General features: G+C 47.8%; 3 protein-coding genes across 3 annotated transcripts in view; 1 reads left to right on the forward strand and 2 right to left on the reverse strand.

Moving 5' to 3' along the window:
- Window positions 1–12623, reverse strand: part of LOC136403474 (NXPE family member 3-like) — a 172927-nt gene that overhangs the window by 110330 nt on the left and 49974 nt on the right. The window lies entirely within an intron of this gene.
- GPC2 (glypican 2) lies at window positions 640–6513 on the reverse strand. Its single transcript, XM_066382231.1, has 10 exons — window positions 6285–6513; window positions 5459–5617; window positions 4831–5153; window positions 3925–4005; window positions 3024–3186; window positions 2657–2787; window positions 2265–2417; window positions 2040–2179; window positions 1779–1954; window positions 640–1044 (listed from the first exon to the last, which is right to left on the reverse strand). Exons 1-10 carry the CDS (start codon window positions 6448–6450, stop codon window positions 812–814), a joined length of 1725 nt encoding a protein of 574 aa, XP_066238328.1. The 5' UTR covers window positions 6451–6513; the 3' UTR covers window positions 640–811.
- Window positions 7977–12623, forward strand: part of STAG3 (STAG3 cohesin complex component) — a 29554-nt gene continuing 24907 nt past the window's right edge. Inside the window, exons 1-3 of the mRNA XM_066379932.1 lie at window positions 7977–8171; window positions 9531–9630; window positions 10000–10116. Coding sequence (XP_066236029.1) covers window positions 7987–8171; window positions 9531–9630; window positions 10000–10116 — 402 coding nt within the window. The 5' untranslated portion in view covers window positions 7977–7986. The remainder of the gene's footprint in view (window positions 8172–9530; window positions 9631–9999; window positions 10117–12623) is intronic.

Genomic DNA, 12623 nt, shown 5'->3' on the forward strand with positions numbered 1-12623 from the left:
TGACCAGGTGCTCCATCACACAGTTCCAATTTGGTCCTCACATTTCTTCCCATTTTACAGATGAAGGTTTGATCCAGAGATACTGCCCAAACTCAGCACCAGGGAACTGGATCCAAAAGCGGGGAGAAGCAAGCAGAAAATGAGCTGTCACAGAAACTCTGCAAGGAGCCCGGGCTCAGGGAGGGCTGCTAAATTTACAAAAAGTCACACTCAGGGTCCAATAAATTAGTTGTTTATTTGTAAAATGCAAAGCTTGTGAAGGATGTAGATGGCAGAGGTTATGAGTTGAGTCCCCCCCCCTTTTTTTGCATTTTAGTTTAAGAAATTGATACTGAAAAAACTCATAGAACTGAGGCCCACAGATCCTAACATTCCTATTCACACACCCAAGTTCCCTGCCCTGCACCCTGTCAGCACCCAGCTTGACAATTTCTGAGACCAGGTGCTCCCACCATTCCCCATTTCCAACTTCCTTCAAACCCTACCCCCCAACAGTCACTCTAAAAATCTTCCCTTTTTCTTTAGGATTAACCATCAGAGCCCAACATTAGAGGCTCGGTTTGAGAGACCACAAATTCTTCCTAAATAAATACCCCCAGCCGCCCCATATCAAATGAAAAAATAAATATTGTGAATACCCACCCACCTAACCCCAGTGGAAGTCTCCTGGATTTGGGGCCCTAGCCATTCACCCAAAAAAGTCCTTTCTCTACTCTCTCTGCAGCCCCCTTCAACTCCTGCCCCGACCCACCTGAGGGGGGCGGAGGGGAAGGGCCATGAACCCTTCTGATGCCAGGGCACCCCTCCTCAGTTATCGAGGTCCAAGCAGGGCTAGGGCTAAGAGGAAGAGAATGAGAATGGGTTGAGTATGAAAACCGACAGCTGTCCCCCCGGTCCTGCTCCTGCCTTGGTTTTGGCGGACGATGAAACCTCCCTTGCGGCCAGGAGGGCGAGGAGGCCGGGCCGGGGGGCCCACAGCTGCTGCCCCAGCCATCCAGTCATCTGCATACTGCTGTCCTTCTCCAGAGCCACTGGCATCCTCATCTGCAGGGACAGAGAGCACCAGAGAAAGAGCTGGGTAAAAGGGGCAGTGGAAAACAGAGGGAGAGAGGTAGACACAAAGAGGGAGGGAGAAAACTCAAGATAAAAACAGAATAAGAGTGGCAGGAGAGAGAGGTGTTGATAGATAGATGGGAGGAGGGAGAAAGTGACAGGCAAGGAGAGAGAAATCAGGTAGACATAGGAATAAGTGAATGCAATGGGAGACAGAAAAAGAGACAATGAGACAGAAAAGAGAGAGACAGATGGGGAGATAGGATAAATAGGAAAAGACGAGAAACCAAGTATACAGGAGCATAGAGAAGGAGGCAGGGGGAGAGACCAAAAGATGTAGAGACAGACAATAGGAAAGTGAAAGAAAATTAATGTCCTTTCCTCGTTTCTCTGGCAAACTCTCCTTTGGGAAGCCAGCCCAATGGAACCTCCACCTCCCTGGGGTTGCCACTTCCCCAGTCTCCCACAGTCCCTTGGGCACTGTTCTGTAAGAATGTTTTGGAGTCTCCCAAACTGGAACATGAACTCACAGATAGAGACCTTCTCTCATATTGGTCTTCTATCCCTAACTTTTGAGGTAAGCATGACTGTAAAATGAATGAGTGAATGAATGAATGAATGATAATTGAGATGCAGTGGAGGAACTCAGAAAGCAGTGGGCCGGGCCAGGGTCCAATCCTAAGCAACCACAGGAGCGAGGCCCGAAGGGTAACCCTGGGTCTCACCCCAGTCCTCCAGTTCCAGGTCACGTCCCAGGGCAGCTGCCCTCATCCTGATTGTGGCTGACCGGAGCTGCAGCCGCCGCGTCCGAGTCTGGAGGTCAGGGTTTGAGGCTTCCACATCCAACTCTGGATTGTCGAGTGGCTTAGTCAGGGAGTCCCTGACCACGGGCAACAAGTACCTGCAAGCAGAGCAGCCCCGAAGGCTCCTGCCTAGCCCTGTAGGTCGGCCCTGCCCACCAAGCTGCCCATCTGCCCAGCTCTCACCGGCCCCGTCCAGTTCCAGTCCAGCAGGGCGCCGCCTCCTGCGTGATGTCCACTGCCATACGGGGGTCCCCACACACAGTCAGGGGAAGCCCAGCCCAGAAGCCCCGAACACGGCCCAGCCGCTCGCGGAGTTCCCACACCTGGGCATGCAGAGACAGCAAGTAGAGCTACAGTGTGCCCCAACCCACCCGCCCAGCACCCCCATCGGGCCTGCTCCCCACTCACCATACGGGGCAGGCTGTTGCTTGCTGCTGTTGTGGGCCGCTCCTCCTCTGCCCCTGCTACCGCGGTCCAGAGTCGGCCTACCTCTTCTACTGGTGCCGGGGCTCGGCGGGCACGGGCTGTTGCTTTTGGGGGGACCCCACATTCCTGAAACACCTGTAGCATGAGGACACCTCATACATGGTGAAACTCACATTGTATCCCCACTCCAACACTTCAATCTCCCCTGACATCCATCTACCCAGATACCCTACAGTGTCTCCCTGACAACCCACACTGTCCCCCAGCCGCAGGCCCTTGCTTCCACCCTCTCTCTCCTGCACTAGAGCTGACATCCCAGACTGTCTCCCTCAGCACCCAGGCTGACACTCCCAAGCTCCTGAAGGCTCCTGTACCTGGGTAGACACCCCTACACTGTTTTCCTGCAGGTACATCAAGCCCTCTGAGATCTTCACTCCAATAGCCTGGGCTGCCAGCTCGAAGGAAAAGGGGCCCTGGATCTTATCAGCCAGGAAAAGGAGAGCATCTTGAAGGAGGGAAAGAAAGGCAAATGGTGAAATGAGGGGACAGCCATGGAGGTATGCACTAAACAGGGAAGCTCCCACAAATCCTGACCTGGACCGTAAGGTGTTAGAAGGGGGGAGACTCAAATGAGAAGAACTCCCTCCCCGTGCTCCCCCTCAACACGGCTTAAAACTCCTTCCCAGTCCATCCCACTCATCCCTCCACAGACAGCCTTCCCAGGCTTTCCTCAGCTCTCACCCAGATAGGTCCCCCAGTCAGGGTCCAGTCCCTGGCTGCTAAGACAGCCATGGGCCACATTGAGGCAGAAGCCCCGACAAGGTGGCAGCAAGGGGACCCCCCGACAAAAGGGGCAGCCAGTCAGACGCATCACAGCCCGTCTGCAGCCTTCGGACATGGGCACCTGAGGGCAGAGAGCTGGGTTGTGTCATCCACAAACACTGAGGCTTCCTTCAGCTAAGCTTGGTTCTGGGCACAAAGAGAAATCAAACACCCCACTCTACCTTCCCATGCCCTGTGTGGAGAGCTGATGCAAATGGCTAGGGTTGGTGACTCCTTGTAGAGGCAGGTGAGACTCCAAAAGACTATGGAGGGAAGTCCTTAGGGGCCAGGTTACAGATACTACTACTTGGGAGAAATGGAACAGTGGGGTCTGAGAAAAGGTTTAAGGACCTGAGTGAGCCTGTCATGGTTAGGGAAAGACAAAAACTTGAGGATGCAGGTGAGGCTGGGAAATCGGAGAGAATGGGCAGTAGAAAGAGGGCCTTAAAGGCCAGGTCAGAAATCTGGTCTTCAATAGCGGGAAGGGATGAGTCATGGAGCAGTCTGAAGGAAACCAGGGGGACCAGTACTCCCACCTCAGAATGCTGTAGAAATGAGCATACCCCTAGAAGCTGGCAGGGGTATGAATCATCAGAAGGCAGAATAGGGTCAGAGGTTAGAAGGGGTTATGAATCATGACACAAGGGAGACTTCACTCCAGCTCCCTCCTTCCTGATTCACCTGGTATGCCAGGGCCTCAAGGCTGACATGGAAAGACTCCAGGTCTCTCCTGACAACTAGCATCTGATTCTTTCTCATGGGGCCTCTATGACTCTCCCTCTCCCTCCCTGAACATGCCCACACTCAGGCTCCCTCTAACCTTAAGCGCTTCACTGACCACATCTCTTCCAGTCTCCAGGCCCTGAATGAAGGCCCGAGCAGCCACCATAGCCCGGGTTATCTGGGGGAGAAGAAAGAAAGTGAGAAAAATCATAGGACTGTCATATCAGTCAAGACTAAGGACAAGAGACAGTACCAAGGGATGAGCAGTGGTGGGTAGATTTGTAGAGTTATCTTGGGGTGGTTAGGAATGTCAGATAGTAGAGGCTGGCAGGTACAGGAGGCTCAAGGGAATTAAATCTAGAAGGATCAAGGGGAACTCTGTTTGGGAAGACATGGAGGGATTGTGTTTTACGGGGCTTAGAGATAGAGGGACTGTGCATCAGAACACACACTGAACTTACAGCCTGAAGACTTGGGTGTGATACACAGCACTACCATTTACTACCTGTGAGACCTTCACTTCTGGGAGCCTCAGTTTTCTTACCTATAAAACAGGAATACTCCCATCTACCTCCCAGAATTATGATTGCAATTAAATGAGATACTATAAAATAAAAACCCTTCTCAAATGTTAAGTGCCTAATTCACATTTACTTGAACCAAAGGAAGTCAAGTTATTAAGATGAGGGAAGAGTGGGCAGAAAGGTGGCCAGGGGCCAAGAGTAGATGAGTGGGTCAGGAATGTGTGTGAAATAACAGCAAGGGATGAAAGTAGATGACATCCAATTAAAAGAGACCAAGGAGCACGGGGTCAGGCAGGGGCAAGTGAGGCTCAACATAGGGGTCATCAGGTCAGAAATGGTTGACATGCAGGATATGGGGATCACCAGGTCAGGGGTGACTGGGGCATGAAGGGGGGGTCATTTGGTTGGAGGTGAGAACAGTTCAGAGGTCACTAGGTTAGGTCAAAGGTAGCTGAAATTCAGGCCTTGGGACCCCTCACCTGCAGGCGGAGGCGACGGGGTGAGTCCCCAAAAGGCTTCAAAGAGTCATCAGCAGAGGAGGCAAGGCGTGTGAGGCAGAACAGGTATTCAGGGGAGAAGATGTACTGTGGGTGTAGCAGGGGGAACATTCTCTCCAGGACCTGTGCCCAGAAATCCACCAAGGCGTCATCTAACCCTTCACCGGACTTCTTATAGTAGTCGCGCAGCCGAGAGAACAGGCCACTGAATAAGGGGGTGTGCTGGGAATACAGGCGACCATAGGAGCGGTGGAAGAGCAGGGCCAGGGAGTGCTCAGCTGACGAGAGCATCTCCTGAAAAACCTCTGTGGCAAATGCAAAGAAAGGAGTGTGAGGTGGGGTGAGGTCAAAGAAGGATGGAAAAGTGAAAGGGCAGAGGCAGGAAGAGACAGGAATGCGGAGAGAAGAGGAAAGACGAGTTAGAAACTGAGCAACTCTCAGACTTGGTCACAGTGGAATGGGGTGGGGAAGGACCCTGGAGAGAGAGCCTTGGGTGGGGTAGGGCTGGGGTTCCTTAGGAATGGGGTAGGAAGTGAGGACAGAATGCTTGCCGGGGTCATGAACACAAAGAGGTTATGAGTGGCCAGATTTGAGAACCCTAAGTCCTCACCATCAAATATTCTGTGCCTGGCAGCCAGCGTGTGAACCAGGAAGGAGCCACTCTCCTCCACCAGGCCTCGGAAGGTAGCCTCAGTGTCCCAGGTCAGCCTCTCCTCTATTTCACTGGAACAGCAGGTGTATTCTTGGGGACAGATCCGGAGATGCTCACCTAAACAGAGAAGACACAAGGAATGGTGGGAAGTGATAAGGAATGGTGGGAAGTGATGTAAAATTCCTTCCTTTTCCTGCCTATCTCTGGGGCCATCCTTTCTCTTTCACTTGTCTGGTTTCTTTTCTATTGTTTGTACCCACATTCCCACCTGACCCTACCCCCACCTTATTGTTCTCTCACCCATCCAAAGTCCATTGCCATTGGCCATGGGATCAAATAGTGATGGGACAAATTAGTGATCAGAGGGTCCTCAGGGTACCTCCCCCAACACCGCACACCCCAGGCCTCTAAGGACTTACAGGGCGGTTTCTATGGGAAGAATGGGGTTTGGAGGGATGCAGTTACTTGGTAAACAAGAAAGTATTACTACAAAAGTGCTCTTAGAAATAGCGAGGTAAACAAATTGGACTGTAAAGGGAAAAAAAATCAGAGAGGTAGGTGCTAATTACTGGAAAGGGATTCCTGGGGTGGGGGTGGAGTAAGAGTTATGTGAAAAAGGAGGTTTTTGTGTTCCTAGTAAGGAAGTTCAAGAAGGCAGACATTAGTATGGGATGAAAAAATTATAATGGTCACTCTGAAAGAGAAGAGTTATTGTGATGGGAAGGACCCGCCCCGGCCCTCTTCCCTTGCCCCCAATTCTCTAAGTCTTCCTCTTTCCTCTCACCTGAGATCAGGGCGGGAGGGAGTAGGCTTAAGCTATATCCCCGGGCCCCCAGAATGTGCCGGGTCTCAGTGCAACTCCGGATGACCTTTGCTTCGCTCCCGGGTCCGGGACCAGGACCGGGACACAGAGGTAGCAGCAGAAGCAGAAGAGTTCGCAGCGCGGACATAGCTGCTGCGACCCAGGAATAGCAAAGTGGATCCTAAGGAGATAAGAGCTGCCCGAACTAGGGAAACCGGTTCTCTGCTGCAGGACCGTCCCGCCGGCCAAAAGAAGAACGCAACCTCGGAAAACTGAACACCCAGCATCAGAGCTGGACCAGGCAGTATCTGCCGAGACAATGGAAACAGGGAGTCGGACAGTGGGAGGGGTACAAGGTGGGCCTTGCCAATGATAGTAAGGAGCGGGCCTCAGGGGTGGGGTTAAGGGAGATATTAAGCCAATGTAGTGGGGAAGCTTGGCAGAGGGGCGGGATTCTGTCGAACTACCAGGGTGGTGGGGAGGGGCGTGGCTTTCCTCAGGGGCGTGGCGGCCCGGTCCCAAAGGCGGGGCCAGGGTAGAACCCAGCCTATGACAGTTCATAAACCAGATTGAAGAGGCTACTACTGGTCTAGTGCAAAGCCCGGCCAACGGGTGGGGGGAAGGGGAGAATAGGCAGCAAAGGGGCGGGGCGAGGCGAGGGTGGAGCATATATCTGAAGTTGGCGGCCTGCACGCCTGAGCCCACGTGACTGGGAGGCACGCGGGAGAGCTGGTGGCCGCACGAGGCTGCTACAGCGACGTGACCAGAACGTGGTGAGCACGAGCTCGCAGACGTCCAAGTCTCGCGACAGTTACCAGCCCTGGGAAGAGCCGTTGGGCTCGTGCCTGCGCACAACCCACCTTGCGCCTTCCCGCGTTTTTCTGGATTATTCCACCACTGACAGGGAAGCGGTGGGCGTCTGTGTCGCAAAGAGGTGGGGAGACTTTCCAGACCAGACCGACCCTAGGTAGTGATTTTTCCTCGACCGTGCCCAGTCAGAAGCCGCTGTTCCGGGCTCAGAAAGTGAGGCTCCTTTTTGACCCAGGAATGCGCCCCTACCCTGCCCTCCCGGTCCTGAGAGAGGGACCTTGCTCTGACATGCCTCAGTGGCCTCCTCCGTTACCAGTACCTGAGCGACTGGTAGTTACTCGTGTTTGGAAGGCTCCTCAGCTAAAAGAAACTGACCCCCGGGAGGGGTCAGAGGTACCACCACCTGGGAAAGTAGAGACTGCCAGCTTTCCTTTACTCCTTTGGCATTTCCGGCCCTATTCTAATGGCGCCTCTACACCCAAATCATTAAAAACGTCCCAGTCCATTCTATGTGGAATCAGATTGTATAAGCTTTCTAGAAATGAAAGTCTGGGTGCTTTTTGATTTTCAATGGTTTTTGTTAGTAACGGTAGCCGGTTCCCTTGCACCAGACGATTTCCGCTTCCGAGTCTGCTTTAAGCCGCTCCGCTGTGCTCCTTGCTCTGCCCGTGGAGAGCACCTCCAAACCCGAGGTCGGCAGCTGTCTGCGGCGGCGTGTCCTTAGGTCGAGGCTCTTTGTCTTGTTTGTTTGTTTGGGCCCCTCCGTCCAAGTTTCAGACCAGTTCCCTTGGAAAGACGGGATGATCTGAGCTGGGGAAGAAGAAGCGGTGGGGTAGGAGTCCCTTGCTCTCTTTCCTCCCGCAGCTGCACGGTCATGCCAACCCTGCGATCTGCCCCCGCCGCCTCCTCCCAGCCCCGTAGCTCCTCCTCCCCAAGCAGTGGGTCCTCCCCGCTGCAAGGGGCGATGGGAGGTGGGCAGAAGAGCTTGTCTGCGGCTTCCAGTTTGTATGTCACTGTGCCCTGTGACGACAGGGACTTGGACCAGACTTCAGAGGAGGGGTGAGTGGAGTTTGAGAGAACTCGATACCTTGTTGGGCTTTCTCCTGCATGTTCGGCAGCTTTCCCCTGTGTCAGTTTACCGCAGGGGTCGGAAACCTATGGCTCGCGAGCCAGATGGCTGCATCTGACTCACAGACAAATCTTTAATAAAAAGAAAATAACGTTAAAAATATAAAACATTCTCACGTATTACAATCCATTCATTTCCTACCGCTCATGTTCGTGGTTGCGGGTGGCTGGAGCCAATCACAGGTGTCCTCTGGACAACACCAAGTTTTTATTGGATAATGCATAACGTACCCGGTTGTTGTATGGCTCTCACGGAATTACATTTTAAAATATGTGGCGTTTATGGCTCTCTCAGCCAAAAAGGTTCCCGACCCCTGGTTTACAGCCTTGATAGGAAAATGGGTGGCTGTATGGAGATGTACAGTGTGTATGGAGGGGCACAACAGTGACCTTCCCACCCCCTCAGTTCTAAGGGCTGTTTTTATCTGCCCTACTTGTAGGTATCAAGAATAATACATTAGGTTCTAAATCATCATCCAACTTATCAAAACTTTCCTTGCACACATTTGCATGGTCAGCATGTACAATCTCTGATGAGGGGTCAGGGAGACAGGAGAAGGGGAGGTGAAGAATTCCTTATTTGTTGCCTGACATATAGTATACACTTTGTAGTTCTGTGGTACCTTTATTTGGGGATTTTATATACAGGTTCATCTATCCTTAATTTATCATTCTTTAGCTTTTACTGTAAAGGTTATAATATATCTTGTTGTTTTTAATCTTTCCAGGAAAAAAACTTTTACAAGATCTGGCTTATCCTCTGGTTATTTCAGTTGTCCTCCTCTAAATCATTTCTGTGTGTCTGCTAGTATTGAAGACCAGATTATATCTTATGTTATAAACTTAACTCTAGTTAATTAGACATGTAAATTTGTTTCAAGGGATAGACTTTAACTCCAGGCCCATATTAATCTCGTGTTTATGTATGTGTAGTATATGATTACCCAAGCCCTACTGATTTTTCCTCCACACAGCAGTGATTCTTCTGCCTTCTTAAGTAAATATAATTTGATTTTCTTATTCAGAGAGACTATTAGTAAAGGGTTGTCCTTCACCTACCTTAGTTCCTCATTCTTTATCTCCATTTCTTTATTCAAGTGAGTTTTCCTTTAAGACTTTGTTCCTGCTTCCTGGTAATAGTAAGTTCATCTCTTTTAAAAGAAAATCTGGATATATTTTTCTCATGGAGAAGGGGGTACAGTTAGAAATTTAAAGAAATTATAATTTATTTGCCCTTTTCTATGGAGGAACTGGGTTGTTGTATCTAAGCAGAACCACACTCCCTCATAGGGGTAGTGATTCTTTGTCAGCTGGCGAAGGCAGTGACTTTGAAGACTTGAGTCGCAATATGAAGAAGAGAGCAGCAAAACGGCCACTCAAAACAACCCCAGTGAGTCAAGTTTTGTTTTGTTTTCAAACTTTGTTTGGGAAGTGGCAAAAGAAAACCTAGAAGAGGCTCAGGAGATAAGTTTAATGAAAGGCCAGGAGTGTTGAGACAGAGTAGGAAGAAGGCAAATTTTTAGGAAAAAAGAATGAAAAAGGAGGGTATTAGGATTTAAAGGAACAGGAATGGAGCTAAGGGACTTTTCAAAATGAGGAAAATAAAATTCACAATATAAAAATCAGTTATTTCAGGTCTAAATCAGTAACCCAAACCCTGCTGTGTATAATTGGGAGCAAAGTCTGCCTATGTGGTGAACCACGTGTTAACATCACTTTCACTTTTTGCAAATATTCCTGATCTCTTTATACTTACTAGGTGGCAAAACATCCTAAGAAGGGGTCTCAAATGGTACGTGGTCATAGCCAGAAAAGGTCAGAGGCACCAGCCAGTGATCTCTTTGATGCTGTGAAAGCTGCCAAAAGTGATATGCAGGTAAAATGGTGTCTCACCTCTGTTTCTTGATACCATCTCACCCTTTGTAGGGTAGAAAGATAAAGACAAGTGTCTAATTTGACTTAATGTGGACATTTTAGTGAACATAACCTATATCAGGTAAAACAGATAAGACCATGGGGTGAATCTTGCAATGATATAAGGGAAACCTTGGATGAGTTTGTTCCTTTCCTAACAGTATCACAGAGCAAGGAGGCAAGGAAAGGCATTGGATAATCTAGAGCAGTGGTCCTCAACCCCTGGGCCGCAGACCGGTACCGGTCCATGGGCCATTTGGTACCGGTCTACAGAGAAAGAATAAATAACTTACATTATTTCCATTTTATTTATATTTAAGTCTGAACGATGTTTTCTTTTTTAAAAATGACCAGATTCCCTCTGTTACATCCGTCTAAGACTCACTCTTGACGCTTGTCTCGGTCACGTGATACATTTATCTGTCCCACCCTAAAGGCCGGTCCGTGAAAATATTTTCTGACATTAAACCAGTCCCATGGCCCAAAAAAGGTTGGGGACCACTGATCTAGAGAGAAAGCTTCTTCACCCTTGTCACTTTTTAGTTCCATCTGACGATTATACCTAATTCCTTTCCTCCCCACGTTTCTTTTTTTTTTTTTTTTTTTAGATATGTATATAAGCTTATTGTAATTCTGTTACCATCTAAAAGTATGTAAGGCTTTTATATAGTTTACGGAAATTTTAAGTGATCACCAGATCTCCAGAGTCAGCTCAAGAAATGAAATGCAAATAATGCTTATAGAGGCCCTTATATATCTTTTTTCTACCCTGCTCCTACAGTCCCTCCAGCACCCAGAGATAACCACTAGAGTGAATTTTCTGTTAATCATTTCCTTTTCATTATAGTTTTATCACCAATGAATGTGTTCCTTAATTTAAATAAATGAACCATTCTTTATAGCTTTCTGTGACTTAATTATTTCAGTTATTTGAGATTCACCCATATTGATGTTAACATAGATTTTTGCAGTTTTTAGAAGTTTAAATTTTTCAAACATTTTTCCATTTATATTTTTGTTATTAATTTCTAACACTATTATATTGTAGTCAGAAAATGTGGTCTCTGAAACTTGGAAACTAGCTTTATGATTTAGTATTTAGTCCTTTTCCAAAACAATTTTTCATGTGATTGAAGGATATGTGTTCTCCAGTTGTTGGGTCCAGTGTTCTCTTAGGTGAGATCAAAGTGTTAAATGTGATACTGCTTTGATATTTCTGCTGGTTTAGGGAGTTTGGGTTGGTTTTTTTATTGGGAGGGGGGAGTCTTTTGCTATATCAGTTATAGAGAGAGGTGTGTTAAAAAAATGACTTTTTTTTTTTTTTTTTGCAAGAGAGAAAGAGGCGGGAAGGGAGAGAGATGAGAAGCATCAACTTGTAGTTGTGGCACTTTTAGTTGTTCATTGGTTGCTTCCCATACATGCCTTGATTGGGGAGCTCCAGCCAAGCCAGTGACCCGTTGCTCAAGCCAGCAACCTTGGGCTCAATCCAGTGACCATGGGATCATGTTGATGATCCCACGTTCAAGCCAGCAACCTGCACTCAAGCTGGTGAGCCTGTTCTCAAGCCAGATGAGCCTGCACTCAAGTCTGCAACCTCTAGGTTTCAAATGTGGTACCTCCACGTCCCAGGTCAATGCTCTATCCACTGGGCCACCACCAGTCAGGCAAAATAAGTGACTTTTTCAATTAATCTTTTTGTATTCATACCATTTTTGCCTTAAATATTTTGAGGCTTTGTTCCCTAATAAATCAAAGCTTTTATTGTTATATACTGACACTTTTTTAATCTTTATACATTAGGGCAAAAATTAATTTGTTTTGTATTAACATATCTGTTCTTTGATTAGTATTTGTCTAGTATATTTTTCTATCCCTTTACTTTCTATGTATGTTTGGGATCTGTCTCCTGTATATAGGAGTTATGTTATTCAATCCATTCTGCCAGTCTCACCTATTAAAAAAAAGACAGTTTAATTCAATTTATTTACTGCCCCTGCCGATACACTTGAATTTATTTCTATCATTTTATGTACTTCCACTTTATCTTGACTTTCCTGTCTGTTTTTCCCCTTTCCTTGCTTGCTTTTGGATTTCTACTACGAGGACCTAAGCACATTTTAATTCCAATTGCCCTTTCCAGTTTACATGCTGGTGTACAGTGTTTTAGTTGTATCTATTCCTCCTCTCCAAGAAAATTAAACATTACTTTTATACAATGTTTGTTTATACTTAACTACATTTTTATCATTTTCTTTTATCATTTCTTCTCAAATCTCAAATCTTTCATAAAGAATCATTCTCTTGCTGTCCAGTGTTTGTCCTCTAAAATTTCCTTTAGATAGAGTTTATTGACAAGCTCATTTTTTGCTTGTATATAATGTCTTTACCCTTTTTTGTGTGACAGAAAGACAGAGGGACAAATACAGACAAACTGGAAGGGAGAGTGAGAAGCGTGAGTTCTTTGTTGTG

The sequence above is a fragment of the Saccopteryx leptura genome, chromosome 4 (assembly GCF_036850995.1).
Source record: "Saccopteryx leptura isolate mSacLep1 chromosome 4, mSacLep1_pri_phased_curated, whole genome shotgun sequence".
Taxonomy (NCBI): domain Eukaryota; kingdom Metazoa; phylum Chordata; class Mammalia; order Chiroptera; family Emballonuridae; genus Saccopteryx; species Saccopteryx leptura.

What these genes read in the sequence shown, in the direction of transcription:
- GPC2 (XM_066382231.1), bottom strand. Translation starts at nt 6,450, where the DNA reads ATGTCCGCGCTGCGAACTCTTCTGCTTCTGCTGCTACCTCTGTGTCCC. An exon ending in CCCTCCCGCCCTGATCTCAG is followed by an intron (nt 5,618 to 6,284) that starts GTGAGAGGAAAG and finishes TTCTCTGTTTAG; the next exon opens with GTGAGCATCTCCGGATCTGT. An exon ending in GTGTAGGGGTGTCTACCCAG is followed by an intron (nt 2,418 to 2,656) that starts GTACAGGAGCCT and finishes CTCATGCTACAG; the next exon opens with GTGTTTCAGGAATGTGGGGT.